Source organism: Nicotiana tabacum, chromosome 9 (genome assembly GCF_000715075.1).
Source record: "Nicotiana tabacum cultivar K326 chromosome 9, ASM71507v2, whole genome shotgun sequence".
Taxonomy (NCBI): domain Eukaryota; kingdom Viridiplantae; phylum Streptophyta; class Magnoliopsida; order Solanales; family Solanaceae; genus Nicotiana; species Nicotiana tabacum.
In genome coordinates, this window is record NC_134088.1 from 123,697,854 (window position 1) to 123,716,078 (window position 18,225).

The 18,225-nt window shown below is 36.1% G+C and overlaps 3 protein-coding genes across 5 annotated transcripts; all 3 read right to left on the reverse strand.

The window, feature by feature from the left end:
- Positions 1-365: 365 nt before the first annotated feature.
- On the reverse strand, positions 366-5,053 carry LOC107798690 (ETHYLENE INSENSITIVE 3-like 3 protein). Of its 3 annotated transcripts, none has more exons than XR_012695074.1 (4): positions 4,718-5,053; positions 1,988-3,953; positions 1,825-1,894; positions 366-867 (listed from the first exon to the last, which is right to left on the reverse strand). XR_012695074.1 is itself a non-coding variant. In XM_016621717.1 (3 exons), the coding sequence occupies exons 1-2, from the start codon at positions 4,750-4,752 to the stop codon at positions 2,021-2,023; spliced, it is 1,968 nt and encodes a 655-aa protein (XP_016477203.1). In that variant the 5' UTR covers positions 4,753-5,053; the 3' UTR covers positions 1,526-1,894; positions 1,988-2,020. The 3 variants fall into 3 exon arrangements, 1 of the variants encoding a protein (XP_016477203.1); XR_001650966.2 differs by having other exon boundaries at positions 366-1,034; XM_016621717.1 differs by lacking the exon at positions 366-867 and having other exon boundaries at positions 1,526-1,894.
- A 4,529-nt stretch (positions 5,054-9,582) lies between these two features.
- Positions 9,583-15,732, reverse strand: LOC107798689 (uncharacterized). Its single transcript, XM_016621716.2, has 3 exons — positions 15,568-15,732; positions 12,512-15,478; positions 9,583-12,372 (listed from the first exon to the last, which is right to left on the reverse strand). The coding sequence occupies exons 1-3, from the start codon at positions 15,667-15,669 to the stop codon at positions 9,784-9,786; spliced, it is 5,658 nt and encodes a 1,885-aa protein (XP_016477202.2). The 5' UTR covers positions 15,670-15,732; the 3' UTR covers positions 9,583-9,783.
- A 37-nt stretch (positions 15,733-15,769) lies between these two features.
- Positions 15,770-17,683, reverse strand: LOC142164129 (uncharacterized). Its single transcript, XM_075221313.1, has 4 exons — positions 17,482-17,683; positions 16,876-17,078; positions 16,293-16,740; positions 15,770-16,203 (listed from the first exon to the last, which is right to left on the reverse strand). The coding sequence occupies exons 1-4, from the start codon at positions 17,681-17,683 to the stop codon at positions 15,770-15,772; spliced, it is 1,287 nt and encodes a 428-aa protein (XP_075077414.1).
- Between the last annotated feature and the right edge of the window lie 542 nt (positions 17,684-18,225).

The window sequence follows — 18,225 nt, forward strand, 5'->3', positions numbered from 1 at the left end:
CGGAAAATTGCAAGAGGAGAAGAAAGTTCAGCGAGTAAATTAAAATACAAAGCAAGAAGAGAGACAGGGTAGTTGCATACCTGAGAAACTAAAAGCAGAGAGCAATGAGAAGAAATTGCGCTCTTGATTCTTGAAGAATGGAGTATTCGAAGAGAGAAAGAGAATAGTTGTATCTAATTTTGACTAAAAGAAAAGGATCGAAAACGATACTAGTAAAAAGTGACGTGGGGTTGGGGTCTTAGTGTTTTAGGGATCTGTTAATAGAAGATTTTAATTAAAAGTTAAAAGGAACTTTAGAAAAGACAAAAAATAGAAAAATTTAATTAAAAAGAAGAATGTGGGGATGGGGGTTCGAACTCTGGATCTGGGAGACAAAAGGGGCACTCAATCACCAATGCACCAAAGTAGTCAATTGAGCATGAGTGGTCACCAATATATTGATGTATATAACTGCAAATTTTGTACTGTATATACATAGCCTAGGAAGGGGAGCATGGGTGCATGTACCCCACCCTCTCCGCATAAATCCACCCCTGAATTAGAGATCAATATTGATGCAAAAGAGCTAATTACCATCATAAAACAACAAATCCGCATTACTTAAATCTTGTTGATGACTGCAGGTTCTTGCTCATGCGGCTTGGTGATCCTATCATCCAACATACCTACGGGGAGGCAAATATGGTAGCAGATGTTTTAGCTAAGTATGGCTCTAAGTTGCCCAGTGGTTCTGCTATGTGCACCATGGAACAAGCCCCTACTTTTGCCCTCAAGGAATACACACATGACCTAACAGGCGTGGCTCGTAGACGATCCATCCGCACTCGTATTTTTGTAAACCAACACGACACCACTGCTGTAAATCCACTGCAAGTGCCAGCACAAGACAGCCACAACAATCAAGAATGTAGCTATATAGATACTGAAACCACTATTTTTTGTAATGATCCATCTACGGATGAAACTATAGATGTAGAATGTCTTTTTCCTTATGCTACCAGTGGTGCACCTGCACCTCCCTCCTTTGTACGCTCCTGTTTTGAAGTAATGAAAGTACTTAATCTTATGGACCAAAAAATAAAATTCTTCTCTCTGGTACATATATCCATCTATCGATTCTCCCTCCATATATGTCCCATTCCTAGGCAGAGGAAATTACTAGCGTGTTTGGCCAGGCTTGTAAAATAAGCTTATTTCGAGAAGTGTTTTTTCTCTTCTCAAAAATGTTTTTTTCGAAAAAAGCAGTTTGTGTTTGACTAATTATTGAAAAGTACTTCTGAGCAATAATTAATGTTTGACCAAGCTTTTAAAAAGTGCTTCTTGAGAGAAACTACTTTTTTCCGTAACCAAAACGGCTTCTGCTTTTACTCAAAAGCATTTTTTTAGAAAATAAATTGCTTTTGGCTTTGGAAAAACTTAGCCAAACAGACTATAAATGTGTAAAAGTTAGCTTAGAATGAATGTGAAAATTACAATGATTATGGTAAAAGAAAATCAAAAGATAAAAGAATGATGACAACAAATATGAGTAGGCCACAAAAATAGTTGATATGTCATAAATTGCGTCTCCAGTCTTCGGCCTTCAGTTTATAGGGAAAAAGAACCTTAAAAAATGCTACAGTAACAGTTTATAGGCCACAAGAGCGTTTTGAGCATGATGAGCAACTTTACAACCTCTAAAGAAGACAATAACAACTCTTTCTTGCCCCTCACCACTTTTCTTCAACAAAGTAAGGATAGGCCAAAATAGAAAAACAAAATTGAGATTGCTGTCAATGAATTTACATTTGACTTCTGTATAAGAAAACTAAGTCCATAACTTACAGTCAAGCTTCTGATTTAATGAGAGAATGACTTGTTCCACTTTGAAACACATTCCACCTTTATCACGCACCTGCAAAGAAGTTCTTGTAATGAGAAAATAAAAGCAAAACTACAGCCCAAATAAATGAAAGAGGGAGAAGTAGTTCACTTCAGTAATACTCACATTCTAAATGTTGTTTGAGCCCTTTGTGGTTGTCTATGAGGCAAAGAATGACATCATTTCTTTGTCAAAATCTAAATAAAAATCAGTATTATCTAAATAACTTTGGACATCAAGCCCCAAGTCAAATGGGCTGCCGAGTGTAGCATAATCCGGTGAACCAATAGTAAGTGGTGATGGAAAAGGCATCTCAATATGTCTATCATGGTTATTCTGAGACATGTCTTTTCCATAATGTTGATTGTCTACAGTAATATTATTTCCGCTTACGTGAAGCAACGAACCAACTCCAGAATCCCTTGGCCTAATCTGAAACTCATTGCGGGCCAAGTGGGACTGTGGTTTCTCATGTGTGGATCCAAATTCAGCTGAAGAATAAGATTGATACAGAGGAGGTTGATTGAAGTTAGAAATTTGAGATCCATGAGCAAATCCAGAAACCTGCAGTTCGGTATGTACGACAGAACTGTGAGATCCATAATGCAAATGGGAATTTTGTGGTCCATCGATTATTCCTGGAATTTTATGGTGACCATGGAACTCAGTGTCATGAAATTGATGCTGGACAGCAGAGTCTTGACTTCCAAGATGCGCTCCTGATTCATAAGGGACAACTGCAGAGTTTTGCGCCATCGGATAAAGAGATGGCTCAGTGCCTATATATGCATCTTCTGTAGAGACTACATTAGCTGATAGAACCAATGAAAGGTTCGAGTCTTGTAATGGTAACTCGGATTGAGTCACAATGTTGTGCTCTACAGGCTTTGGTGCTCCGCTCTTGTCATTTTCCCTTAGGATTTCCGAACTGTTTGTATCAGGTGATGAGTTACTATGGTCATCACTATGTCTCAAAGATGGTAGGATCTGTTGCTCAGTAGGATTTGACCTAGCACGTTTTCTTCTTCTATGCCGTCCATCTCCTTGCTCCTTACTTTGGTGAGATTGAGGAATGGCATTTAGAGGATGAACATCCAATGGTTGATTTCTCCTCTCATCTTTAGATGAAACACAGCCAATACCATCATCAATGCCATCGACATCATATTCACTGTCACTGCTAATGGAAGGTTTCTTCTTTTCACTGCGGCTTCTAGCAGGTGGCTCTATGCTAGATGATCCATTCTCACTGCCCGGTTGCTGGAGGATCGATTCCTCTCTGCTTAAAACAGCCAACCAGATCGAGCTCTCCTTAGCAGTCATCTTGTCCTGCAAACACTTTGACTGGCGGACTAATCTCCTGATCTTCGCAATATCAGGCGACATATGCTTTATAACAGCAGTTAGAACGCCAACTTTCCACATCTTCTTCAAATCATGTGGCTTCTTGTATGGCGGATTCTGACCCTTGGGTAGTCCCGTTTTAGACCACCATTCCTCATTCCCTGTTGGCCACCACGGTGGTGAGACGCCTTTCTCCAGCGGGTACTTCCGCTGAGGTGGATCACAATGTTGCATCAAAGAAGACAAAAGGGACCCCAGTGTAGCATCTTGCAAGTCTTGCAGAACACTTCCCGCGTACCCATTTTGGCTGCCGACTCCCTCTCCTTTCGCACGACATTCTGCTTCATACTTGGCTATTGCAGCAGGACCGTTCTTATCAAACTTTACCTTCTCTTTCCACCAAGCTCTTATGTTATCCGATGCACCACTCACTGGTTTACCCTTATCAGGAATGATACCATAAACAAATCCTCGAGCATTGCAGACTTCCATGAGCTTCAACATGTACTTCAAAATCCCATCCTGAGCTCTCGACATCTTCTTCCGCCTAGCCTGATCTGTAACTTGCTTATTGTTCTGCTTCTCAGCGGCTTTCAGGGCTGCAAGTTTCTGTCTTTCCTTGAGCCGCTTGAGCTTAATATGGTCCTTCCACATCCGTCTCTCCAATTCTTCTGGCTCAATCTCCTCATCACTGACATCCTTTTCTGCTATGTTGTCACACCTTATGTCATCGACTTCAATGTCCGAGCTGTTCCCCAACACATAAGCATCGATCATCATACATTATTCACTTCAAAACTAAATGCCAGTAAAATTATATCCATCCAACAGAGGTACATTATTCATAAACCAGCAAACATCAAAATGTCAAAGAACACACAACTAAGACGTGCAAACACTAAAGACAAACAATTTCAAAGTGACCACAGAAAGCGACAATTTTTTCTTTTGATAACCAATGTGTCCGGGCCAGCTTGTGCGCACCTCGACTAATTACACGGGGTACCTACTACCTCCAACCAACATAGGTATCGGGCAACTCTGTCCACTAAGGCTCGCCACAGAAAGCAACAAACTCACACTCGTAAAACACAAAAGACTATTCTTTTCAATCCAAGATTCAGTTTTTATGATTGCTAATGCAGGAAGCTTATCTAATTTCCAGCAATTGAACAAAAATCACAATAAAAAACTCAACTTTCAAGCTAGTGTTTACATACCCAAATTCTCAAATACTAATATAGATTTGACGTAACATACACAAATGCTCAAAACTCATAAAACCCTTCAAGATTATAAAAAACAAAACTTACCCATATGACAATTCTGATAAATTGATACTATAACAATTGGTCATAACACAACTATTCAAGATTATACATTGGTTTACACACAGCTCAAACAACAACACAACCCAAAAAAGAAAACACAAAAAATAAACACAAATAATGAAACATATATATATATATACACACACACACAGAAAAAATAAATAAATTAGAAGGGTCTAACCTGACATCAACACCAATCTCATCTATCACAGCCATGCCTACGCAACAGTTGCGGCAGTTTTTATTTCCTTTTGGTTGCAGCAGATTGATTCAACCCTAAAAAGGGTATCAGATTTTATTCCTTTTTTTTTTGGTTAAAAATGGTCACACAGCAAAAGGAGGCAATAAAAAACTTAAAAAAGGTTTTAGAATAAAATAAATAAATATAAATGCAGACATGTATTATTAACAGAGACGGCGAAAACTCAGAATGTTAGATTGAAGACAACGAGATTGAAAATTCCTTAAGAAAAGCGAAAAGGAGGGGAAAAAAAAAGTAAAAGGCTAAGACGTATTGTAAAAGGACAAAAAAGAAGAGGCGGAAAATCACCAGCGTTTATAGACTGTTTATACGAAATTATATTAAAACATAATAATTAAGTAATTAATTGTACAAAAGTATGTGTCATGTATTGATTTATGGATTAAATATCAAAGGCAGACATGTAAATTTTACTCTACTTCCTAAACATTGAGGTATTTTTGGTTCATATAATTAATACATAGATTATTTATATGGTGAGTAATAATAAAGAGATTATTTAAATAGTGAGTAATAATATAGAGATTGTTATGATATAATTAATATTGAAGAGATTGTTATATGTTATACTTACTTTAAAATGATAACTTTATTCTAAATACACCGCACTATTGATATACGTATCCTTATTATATTTTTTATCCTATATAAAATAATACATGGATTATCGTATAATTTAATATGAATAATTACTTAGTTATACCAACTAAAACTTCATTAGTTATGTGATGACTACTTTGTTATGCTGAATATTATGCTAAGGTTAAAATTCTAATGCATCAACCAACCGATTCCTAAATGTAAATGCTTCGAAATTACTCAAAAGTAAAGAAGTTAAATTTTATTGATAAAAACTGTGTAATGTATTTAAAAATTATAATTGGTACTTTTTTTTGTGTGAAGTTAATAGACTCGCCAAGCACTAAAAAGGAGAGATGTTATTGTGAGAACCTAATAGTCAACTATGAGAGAAAAAGTGTCCTTAGTATTTACTACATCAAATTACATTTTAATTTTGATTAGAATATAAAACTATGGAATTTACCTGACAAATTGTAAAGTTAGAGGGGACAACTGACAAGTGTCACAACCCTAGAGATTACAGGCGTTGTTGGTTTCTTGATTTTCTTCATCCTATCATTTGTCTCTTCTCAAGAAACTTGTGAAATGACCACAAAAAAAAAATTGTGAAAATGTCCAGATTCAATGAATTATGAATACCACTAAAAGTGGTGATGTGATGAATAGAATCTCATCACGCTTGATCAGAAGTTTCGGGTTGATCTCTAAGAATAAAAAAAATCATAGAAGGAAGGTTTTTTTTTGTTTTTTGAATAAGCTTTATGTGACGCGAACCAGAATTAATCGGGATCCAATACAAATATGGAACACTAAAATGGAAAACAAAAAGGAAAATGTCCAAATACAATGAATCTGTGCATGCATGCACCGCTTTGTGTATTAAGGGGGAATGACTCACGAATTCACGGGCTCTGGTTTTCTTTTTCTTTTTCTCTTTCTTTTAATTCATTTTAAGTTGCAAATTTATCCTTTTATTTCCATTGAGGGAATGGACTGAGAAAAAGATTATTTCCTCTTAATTCAGAAAATGATTTTATTCACGAACATGAGATTAAAACTATATTGCAAGTACGGCTTTGGCATAAGTTTTTAGTCATTTTAATTTTAGATGAGGATTACAACAATAAAACAATAACTACTACGGCTATATGAATTCTATTGATCATGTTACTCCGATAAAAAATATTTCAAATTTGCAAATACTAAGAAAAATATTATAAGTTCTTTATTTTGTTAAAATATATAAATCTCCGTAAGGTTAAACCACTCCTACAAAGTGTAAGACCTAAATAAAAACTATTATTTAAAGAGAAAGTGTTAAGTTTTCTTTTCTATTGTCTAAGTTGGATGCACTACAAGAAAATCACGTATTACATTGGAATTTTACTGAGGTAGAAAAATTCGCAGAAAAATAAGTTTTCTACGGATTTTCCTTCCGAAAAAATTTCGATGGAAAAACCTTCGTAGGTAATTATTACCTGCAAATTTTAAAAATTCCCAGGTAAGTTACTTGAGGATTTTGAATCCGCATATAAATTACCTGGGGTTGTAAATTCGCATGTAAAGTACTTGCAGATTTTTCCATAGAAAATTCAAAATATTCGCATGAAATTTTGGTAAAAAAATAATGAAACTTAAGAGTTTTCTTGTGGATTTTGATAGAGAAATAGATGTAAGTAAATCTCCATAAAAATCGTCAAGTGTATGTGTCGAAATTTTTAGACGATAAATTAAAATTACTATCATATCATTTTTATATATTTATTAATTCAACTCTCCGCATATTTGTTTTTCGTATATACTATAATGTATACCCCACGCTTTAATATTATATTATATATTATTTTTACTCGTTCCTAACTAGTAGTTCCTCTAAATCTATATGTAACCCATGCCTTGTATCAGGCTCTCTTAATTTTTTTTACTGTTAGGATTATTACATTAATATAAACCACAATCCAACCTTACACCTAGAAAGCCCATTCTTGATACGCTTATTCGAAATTGCTCTTTATAATTTTTATTTTTTTATTTTATAAAAGGATGTATTAATTAAGGATTCCGCAAAACAATGAAACACTCTTCTCCCAGTAATAGCAAATTACGTTCATATTACTTTTAAATTTAATATATTTTGTTATTTTTCTAAAATTCATTTATATTCTTGATTAACATATTAATTTCTTTTTTTTTATATAAAAATATATTAATTAACAAGAGTTAAACACATTGTACATGATAATTAGTAAGAGTTATTTTGCTAATCCTAATAAAGTATACGTGATTAAGTGATTTTAATAATGCTAAAATTTAATCAAGAGATGATGTTAGAAAATAGAATCATAAGATCACTCGATTAAGTTTGAATACTGACAATCTCAAACTACATCATTTTATACATACTATAATTAAATTTTATCTTATTAAATACATGTGAAAAAAATGACAAACTTAAGATAGAAAGTTAATAAAAATTAGTTATATTTTTATAAATGTAACATAATTTTCATTGCTAAGAAATTAAATGTAAATACTTTTCAATCATTCAGTTACATTTAGTATATTTTTTGAAGATATTAGCTGAAATATGTCACATGTAGTTGTATCCTAGCTTTATCATGTCCTATATATTAGTCATATTAAATTTTTAATTCTTAAAATAACTAGCTTTGTGATAATTATTTTATTATTGAGTTCTTAATGCCTTATAATGCTCAATCCAAACATGTATACATCTATAAGTTTTATATAGGATCAACATCTTTACATTTACTTACACATAAATCGACAAAATATAATAGATAAAATTAATTTCTATGAATATTTTTTACATATTAAGTTTTGTAACTTTTCGAAAAAATATAATTTTTAAATTTAAAATATTATCTTCTTAAAATTTCAAATAACATTTTAAAAAGTCTTCAAAGAATTTCAAACTTAAATATCTAGTTATAAAATCATCACGTAAATTTTCAAGCATCATATATCGAATTAAAACAATAACAATAAAATTTCTATCTAAATCCTAACAACAAATCCCCAATCAAAATTGTATCATGAAGTACTCAAGTAAATTATCAAACAATAATTTTTGCCTAAATCCACACAAATAATCTCTAGTTAATTTCATACATAATAACATTTCTAGGTAACTCCCAAACTATATCACCAAGAATAAATTTCTGGCAAAATTACAATAATAAAATCTCTATGTAATTCCCCAAATAAGTAAAATCCCAAGAAAAATATTCTAACTAAATTCACATCGACAAAATCTCTACGTAATTCCCCAGGTAAGAAAGTTCCCAGGTAAATCCCCGAGCAAATATCCCTAACTAAATCTGCAGCAATAACATCCCCAGGTAATTCCCCAGCTAAGAGAATTCCCAAGTAAATCCCCAAGAAACAATTCCCGGCTAAATCCGCAACAACAATATCCCCAAGTAATTTCCCAAATAAGCTAATCCCCAGGTAAATCCCCAAGAAAATATCCCCAACTAAATTCGCATGTAGCGTTAACGAGAGATTTTCTTTCGGATTAACATTGGATTTCTTTTCCGTTTTCTTTATTGGTTTACCTGTGGATTTTCTTACGGAAATATATTTGTTAATTCGTTTCCCCAGACAATTTCCTAGGTAATATTTTGGCGCATAATGGCGCCAAAGTTACCTACGTATTTGCCTAGGAAAATATATTTTCGCAGGTAAAATATTTTAAATTTAGGATTTCTAATGTTTCCCATAAAAATCCGTAGGTATTATCTGCGAATAAAATTTTCATGTAAAATCCCCATGTAATTAACACTTTTGTTAGTAGTGATGAGTGAAGAGAAAACAAATACAGAGGTCAAAATGTCGAAGTATTTTCTTTTTGATCCATATAAACTATTGGCACCCGCCATCAGAGGCGGACCCAAGATTTTAACATGATGGGTGCCAAGTTATTTATATCATCATTTTAACATGATGGGGCACCATATATATAAGATTCTTGTCGAAATTTATGGGATCCGATGACCCCTTAACACTACACATAGGTCCGCCTCTGAATTTGACAAGCGAAAGGAAGATATGGACAATGATGATATATATGGTCAACCCCTACTTGCTTGGAATTGAAAGATAGTTATTGTTTTATTGTATGCACACTAAAAAGTTCAAGGTGAAAGAAAGAATAGAAAGAAAACGTAACAATTCTCCTTTATTTACCTTTTTTTTTTAGAATCATACAAAGAAGAGAATAACTTTAATTTCTTTCACTTATTCTCTCTTCACATAAAAACTATAGGACTTGTTCTTTATTCACTAAACCAGCCATGAACATAACACAATAGACTCATAAACAAAGATTGTAATTAGCTTATCATATTCTTTTGAATAAATGACAAAAGCCAACAACCATTTTACCTTGACTTAACAATTTCTTCTTTCATGGCAAGTGAAAGTGCATTTAAACTACAACCACTTTCTACTACAACTCCAGGCATTGCCACAGCTCTACTCCCCACAAAACTTCCTTCTCCTATTCTAACTTTTCCAAATTTCACTACTCCTTCACCTTCATATATATGTCCAAATAACAATGCTTCTTTGCCTACACATCCACCTCTTTCAATTTCCATCATTTCAGGATTCAATAAAGCTCCCATGCTATCTACATAAACCCCTTGACTTATTTCAACTTCCGATCCCATTAGTTTCATCCAAATAACAAACAAGAATGATCCTGTTGTCATTTCCATGAAATAGTCACTAACTAATGTCCTAAATGCTTGCCATATTGTTTCCATTAAAAGACTTGTGCTCCATATGTGTGCTTTTCCTCCATCTTTCTTTCTTGTTGTGAAAACAGCTTTTGCCAATACACAAACCAATGCTGCTATTAGCCCTGAAGATATCCAAAAGAAAGGAAAAAACCAGTATAGTGGTTGAGTTGTAGTTTGCTTTAAAAACATCAGCCAATTTAGTGGACCATGAATTGAATATGCCAAGAAAAAGTATGGCAAGAATGTTTGGAGTAGTGGCTGAGCAAAAGTAGACCAAGAAGTTTGAAACCATGTTCTTGATAGAGCTATTTCATGATTAGTTTCTTGTTTTACTTGTAGTGAAGATGCAATAGGACAACCAGAGAGATCAACTTTCACATCAGATTGTTCTATGAAATTCTTCCAAGCTTCTGGAAGTGGTTCACCATTTCTCAAATGTTGGCAAATTTCATAGATCAATGAACGACCGTGATCGATTGAAGCACTTTGAGAGGCTGATGTTGCTTTAACAACATCAACCTCGTGGCATCGGAGAAAAGGGTTGAATTCCAGCTTCTCTGATTGTTCCTTAGTGAGGTTCTGATCAATAATGATTTCTCCAACATCAACATATTGGAATTCAGCTTCATCCCATGGCCTAGTGCAGTCAAGTGCAATATCTTGTGTTGCTTCATCCTTTGGCACAGGCCTGAACTGGAGTTGGAAAATGTAGCAAACGCCACCTGGCGAGCTCACACGTTTCTGGAAATCATCAGCAAGGAAAAGTAACGGGCGTGTGTCGTTATCTCTCCTTGGAATTGCACCTGTTTCTGGAGGAAGTATTCCAATAGGTTCAACTTGACCAGAATCTTCACTAATGTTTTCATCACATGGCCTCAGCTTGAACTTCACATACATTTCTTGTCCATCTTTGAACCTGAAAAGCCTGCATATATTTGAGTAATAATGCATCTCAGTAAATGAATTCGAATCACGTAATGATGTCCATACTGCATCGCGAACATGTGGAACACGTTTCACATGCTCTTCCCTTGCAGCTAAACCACAAACAAGCCATGTTGCAAAATCAGAAATAGTTCGAGCATAAAATGCTTTCCCTGTCTTCAGGGTCAAGTCTAGAATTGCTTTTCCATCATCTGAAGTGGTATCAGAGAGTATTCTCAAAGCAGCACCACGAGCATCGAGCCTTGCATCATCATCGGCACTTAAGCTGTTGCTATGCCGGACTATGACAGGAAAATGTTTGCCAGATCGAAAGATTTTGTGTTCTGGAAATCCTTTAATGTTATCATACATCTTAAGCACTCCCTTTCCACTAACACCAATTCGATGAAAATATCTTGTTTTGACCTTGAGAGTGGTTGCAGCCAAGTTTGCAGCTAGATTTCCAACTATCTTCTTGTACTTCGTATCCATCTCTTCTATCCTCTCATCCATAGAATGTTGTGTGTTCTTTATCATGACAGGAACTTGAGATCCAACATAAACACCACCGCTATGTAGAACGAAATTCATTGGAGCAACTGAAAGTGCACCAAGAATTACATCCTTTTGGACAAGTGACTTTGGGAGAACAACACTTTGGCTCCCAACAACTGAATTGTCTTGTACCTCAACTACCCCACTTGTGAATCCACTCGAGGAATAGAAACCGGTTATAATCCTGCTGAAGTCACCTAGGTGGACACCATCGCCTAGTGATATCAATTTTGGATCAGAAACCGCGTTGATGGCTCGGATAGAACAATGTTTTCCAATTTTGCCCCCCAAGAGCCTTAAGTACATACAGAAAGCTTCAGTTCCAGAAAGGAGTTTAGCAAATCTGAGATGACAAGCAATGTTAATTCTATGTTTCAGCCATATTCTTAGTGAATCATCTGTGCTTTTTGAGAAAAAATTGTTGACAAAGATGGTAAGGAAGCTCAGGATCAATCCATGAGCCAAGTAGGCGGTTGCAACTGAGATAGCAAAGATTGTTGGACTTGAAGAGGTAGTAGAAATAATGGTCATGTAAGAAATGATAGTGAAAGGAAGCCAATGGAATGCTCCAGAAAGACAGATTAAGGAAAAGTGTTGAAGAGATGGAGATTTTTGAGCTAACAGAATGTACAAGAAATAAAGGATCGCTCCTGAGAGAGCACTTATGAATCCGACAATGTAGATTCCCATCAAGTGATACATAGCTTGACTAAGACCACCTTCTGTTTCTTTTGGCTGTTCGATGACCTGAAATCACAATAGAAATGCATTTCACTATGTTAAAAAGGCTCCTTAGGATTCTGTTTAGGGGCTAAATAAGAAAATATGAAGGTTATAAAAAGTTGAACAATCAGATAAATTTAACTTGTGAAATTAAATTCCTCACCTTCTTGCTGCTGTTTGATTTTGATACTGCCTTTCCTTCTGTCTTCTGTAATGATGCTACCTCAGTCCCTTCTCCCAAAACACCTCCTTTCTGAAGTACAGCATAAGGACCAACTGAACAGTTTTCGCCAATTCTAACTGGAAGGAAACTCAAGATTCCATTCTTCACTTCATGACCTTGAATTAAAACTCCTTCTGCAATAACAGCTCCATCTCCAATCGAAACGAGTGCTGGATCGCTGATATCGACGGTATCCAGTACGACTGATGATCCTATCCTTGCTCCAAATACTTGGAACCAGTATTTCAGAAATACTGTTCCTCTCAATTGCACTGCCATAACTTTGGATGACATTTCTTGTGCCTTATATAGTGCCCACCACTTAACAAAATCCAATGACCAGATGGAAACTTCTGGTGTCAGGGAATAATTTGGTTGAAGGACTAAATTTCCAAGTGTACCAATGCATATGCATGTGGTACACATGCATAAAAGCCAAGCAAATGGTGCAAATATCAAAGAAATCGCATAACCAACCCAAGGAAATGAATTCATCAGAATAGGACTTGCCAAAATCAGAGTTTTAAAGACAGATATGGATGAGTATGCAGGAAGGACCAGCATGAAAATGGCATAGACAAGAGCAAGAAGTTGTAATAGCATGATACCGAATCGACGAGACGAGGAAACTTCAGCCACCAAATTACATGAATCATCCTCTGAGTAGTCTTGAAAATAAGAAGGATTTTCGGTATCCTGAGGCCGAGATTTCCTAACCAAATCCTCTGTGAAGCTTGCCAAATCCTCAATGCAAGTTGCAGTGAAGATATCAATTGCACCAACTTGCACTCCAAGAAAATCTGAAAGCTTTTGAGCTGCCCTGACTACACCAATAGAATCAATACCATAAGATACTAAGCTCTCAGTAGTAGTAATCTTGCTGATAGAGATTCCTGTCTGCTCAGAAATCAGTCTTTTCAGGAACTCCACTATTTCTATTTTATTCAATCTTGGAGTTGGTGAAGGTGATGTTATATTCAAATGTGGCCTTGGTGTATGTCCCTCCCTACATGAAGCTGTGGTAAAAGATCTAAGAAGTTTCCGCTTCGACGAAATTTGATCTGGAACCACATCCAGTGTTCCATCACTGAATTGTTTCAAGCACTCAAATCTCTTTATCTTTCCAGATGTTGTTTTGCTGATAGTTCTTGGCTTGATCAGCTTAACAGAAGCCAAAGTAACACCATGTTCTTCAGCAACTCTTGCCTTTATTTCCTCAGCAACATTTTTGCTAGCAGGTTTACCATCTCTAAGTTCTGCAATGACAACTAATCCAACCTGATCAGAGTGATCAGGTACTGACACTCCTTTGCTGGATAAGGTCTCTTCTGGAACTCCAATGACAGCACAACAACCCGGTCGCAAGAGTTCGGATGAGCTTTCAACAGTTTTTTCAATATCTGATGGGTAGATATTTCTTCCAGCAACTATAATGAGGTCCTTGATTCTTCCAGTTATAAACAGTTTCCCTTCGATTATCCTTCCAAGGTCTCCAGTTCTTGTGTATACCTTTTCGGAACGCGTTCCGAGCTTGTTTCTGAAAGTTTTCTCAGTCAGTTCCTCCCTTCCCCAGTATCCAATACCAGCACTAGGACTGCTAATCCATATTTCTCCTTCCTTTCCTGATTCCTTGTGCTCCTCACCACTTTCCGGATCAACTATTTTGATATCAACATCTGCCTCATTTTGATTCGCGTAGCCACAACAGACTCTTCCTTGCCAATCCACCAATATTGGTCTTCCTTCTCCATAAGCACAGCTTGCAAACACACAGTTTTCTGCCAATCCATACCCAGGAGCCATCACTCTTTGGGAAAGACCGAAAGGTCTCGTGAGCTCAATAAATCTCTTTAGAGTTTTCTGCCTCACTGGTTCAGCAGCAACCATTAGAAACTTGAGTGATGAAAGATCATACTTCCATTCCTTCTCTTTGTTAGCCTCTAACCTCCGGATGACAAGTTCAAACGCAAAGTTTGGGCCAGCGCTGTGAGTTGCTTTGTACTTGCTCATCGTCTCGAGCCACAAGAGAGGGTTCCTGATGAATGTCATTGGGGAAAACAGAATTGCTGATCCCCCACTTACTAGAGCTGTGAAAAGGCCACCGATAAGTCCCATATCATGATACTGAGGAAGCCAGCTTATTAGTACTGTGTTTGATGTGCTTTTGTATACTCTTCGCATTAACTTCACGTTGTGGATTAACCCGCCATGAGTTATCATAACTCCTTTAGCATCTCCTGTTGATCCTGATGTAAATTGTAGAAAGCATACGTTGTCCGGTCGGGGCTCAAAACTTTCATTGTTATTTGAATGCATTCCTTTGGAATTCTTGACCCAAGAGTCTGTGTGTATCCATGGAAGATTAGGCCAGCGAGCTGAGCACGTTCCATTTTTACGGTTCAGTGATAATAGACTCTTCACGGAGCCTGCTCGAACAGCTGCATGATAACCAGCAGTTGACAAAATAGCCACTGCATTGCATGATTTAGCAATGTTTTCAATCTTGAGTAGTGCTTGTCCTCCTCTTTGCATCGGATCCGACGGAAGTACTGGGACAGGCAATACTCCAGCTCGTAAACACCCAAAGAAGGCATCGACAAAATCAAGCCCTGGGACATAAACAAGGAGAACTCTGTCACCTTGCTTCATGTTTGGTTTTTGACTAGACAACAGCTTCTGAGAAATACAAGAAGCATTAGCATTAAGTTCTTCATATGTCCTCTGGTTAACTACTTGTCCTTCTTCACTAATCCATTTGTACAATGTCTTCTTTCTGGTGATGTTATGAGTACTCCAGTGCTTTAAATAACCGTCGAGGCTAGTCAATTCAGGAAATTCCACTTGCTGGTATTCTTTCAAAGCTGTAGGATTCTTATCCAAGCGATCAGATAAGAGCGGAAATAATCTCTGCAAAATCAATGGTTTTGATTTGAATTATTCACATGTCACACTTCAACTTTTCTTAAAATGCAACAATCATTTTCTCTTTCGAGTACCTTAACGTAAGGAAATGTCGGTTGTGTATCAGGATTTGCAAAGTGCTTGGAAATTAAGTCCATAGAATAGGATGAATTTCTTTCAGTCAGCTCAAATGCCATTAATCCACCCACATAATAAGTGTTTTGCTGACCTTGTAGCTGGTTTTCTATTTTGTCATAGAATCCATCCTTCATATCTGTGTTCAAATTATAAACGAAGTTAGCTACCCCTAAATTCTAGAGTTAATTTTTGACAGGAAAGACATGTTGTGCTTTCAGTATAATAATCTTTACCTTGGCTATTTACATGAGGAAAATACTTGAATCGTCGTTGTAGGACGATCATTTCAACTTCACCTCCAATCCTTTTGACAGCATCAATCGCGAGCTGTAAAACTGTTGAACCCTCAACATTGGCTAAGTTTCCGTAAGACCAGAAAAGGAAAATGTTTGAATTGGAATAGAATCTCTGCATGGCAACTGGATTTCCTATTGTTTCAGGATCATCCATAAATTCCTCAAAGTAATAGAATCCAACTGGCATGTGTTCTAGTCCCTTAATCTTCAGAACCGTCGTGTAATAGTCGATGGTCTGTACTTTACTGAACAACTCCTTTTCAAGTTCACTCAATTCCAGAACTTCATTTTCAGGATCTGTTATATCAAACTAACATTAGCATAAAACTGAGCCGAAACTCAAGCACAAAGAAGGCTGCATATCTTGATATAGAGACTAGTAATACCTGCTGAAATGGAAGATGGTGATCTATATATCTTCCCATTCCTATAAGGAAATGCCCCGGATAATATCACTTTATCAAATTCCATACTTTTGAAATCCCCACTGCTGTTTTTGACATCAATTTTAACGCCTGAAGTATCGCGTCTGACTGAAAGGACTTCCGTTTGGCACATGACTGTTATTGGCAAAGATTCACTAACTTTCTTCCAGAGGCTTGTGTATCCATCTTTGAAGCGTCGAATTTTCCCAGCCATAGACGTTCGAGTAAACTCATGAATATATGCATAAGGCATGTCTTGAACAAATCCATATCCAGAAGCAGTGTAGCCATATGCAACAGATTTTGGAACAGACTTAAATCCGCGACTATCAAGAAATGAAGGTGTCATATCAGAAGCAATGTCACTCACTGCATGAACACCAATTCTACCTGAGTCCTTTGCTTTGTCCTGTGAATAAGCTTTTATGGTTCAAACGAGCTGAATTATGACAGTCAGCGTAAGACTAGTCAATTACGAATTATGAATTATGATGCCTTTTCTTTTTGTATTTCAACTGAATTTTTGTACATGACATAGGCTGACCTGGAGTTCTAATGTCAATGATATAACAGATACATAATCATCTGCAACTTTGTTGTCCTGATAATTCCCTGTTTGGCTATCAATTAATGCAAGTTTGTGAGAGCCTAATTCTACAAGCTCACTTCCTGTTTCCTTTGCCAAATGGAAAATTGTTGGAGCACTATTTGCTGCTAGGACTTGACCTCCAAGATCATAAATTTTTCCTACATAACACACAAAATCTGTTACCTCTCACAAACCCTCAATCAAAAAGTACCTACATATAGAACGAGTTTAAATTATATACGCTAACAGTATAAAGGAGGGGAGCCTTGGTGTAACTGGTAAAGTTGCTGCCATATGACAAGGAGGTGACGGTTTCGAGCCGTGAAAATAACCTCTTGCTAAAATGCAGGGTAAGGCTGCATACAATAGACCCTTGTGATCCGTCCCTTCCCCGGACCCCGCGCATAGAGGGAGCTTAGTGCACCGGGCTGCCCTTGTTCACTAACAGTATAAAGAATTTTAACACGATCCGTTCAATTTAACCAGCTATGGCGGTTTATTACTCTATTTTACGTTGTCAGTGCACAGAATGTAAACTCTATATAAGACATATTTGTTTACCTTCAATATCAACAGATTCACACATTCCACCAACCGAGTGATGTTTTTCGATTACTATCACATTGTTGTAGCCAAGATTAGATAGTGCATAAGCAGCAGATATTCCACTTGGACCTGCTCCAACTATTGCTATTCTTGTATTCACTGGAAAACATGGATGTATCTTTGAGAATTTATCTTCAATGGATTTTTGAGCATCCATTGCTTTTAATTACCTTCAATTGTACCTGCTAAATACATATAACAACTTTTTAGCCTCCAACTTCAACTTCCATCTAATTAAGCTAATGGGAGCTGAATAGACTAAGCCAGCCTTGTTATTATTTTAATTTTTAAGAACCAAAGGTTTGCTGGATATTTCTATAATGAGAACTATATATGGCAAAAAGAATAAAACAGAACTTGGTTAGAAAAAATATTTATCGATGAAAACAATGGTCTTAATTATCATTTCTCAGACAGAGGTATATGCCGATATAAAGAAAACTCAAAAAACAGAAATAAGAAGAAACAAAAACAAAAGTTTGTTCTCAACAAGACATTGTTCAAGAGAAGAATCAACATAATATTCCTCTGTTGTCACTTACTATGTTATTTGATGTGAACAGAATTTACATTTCTCCATGGTTTCCACATGGAAGTATTTGCAGCTTTGATTTGCATACTCCATTTATTATTAATCTACTTTTTTATAAACTTAAAAAGACATAAAACGAAAGGGACAAAAGAGAGGCTAAGTTGTAT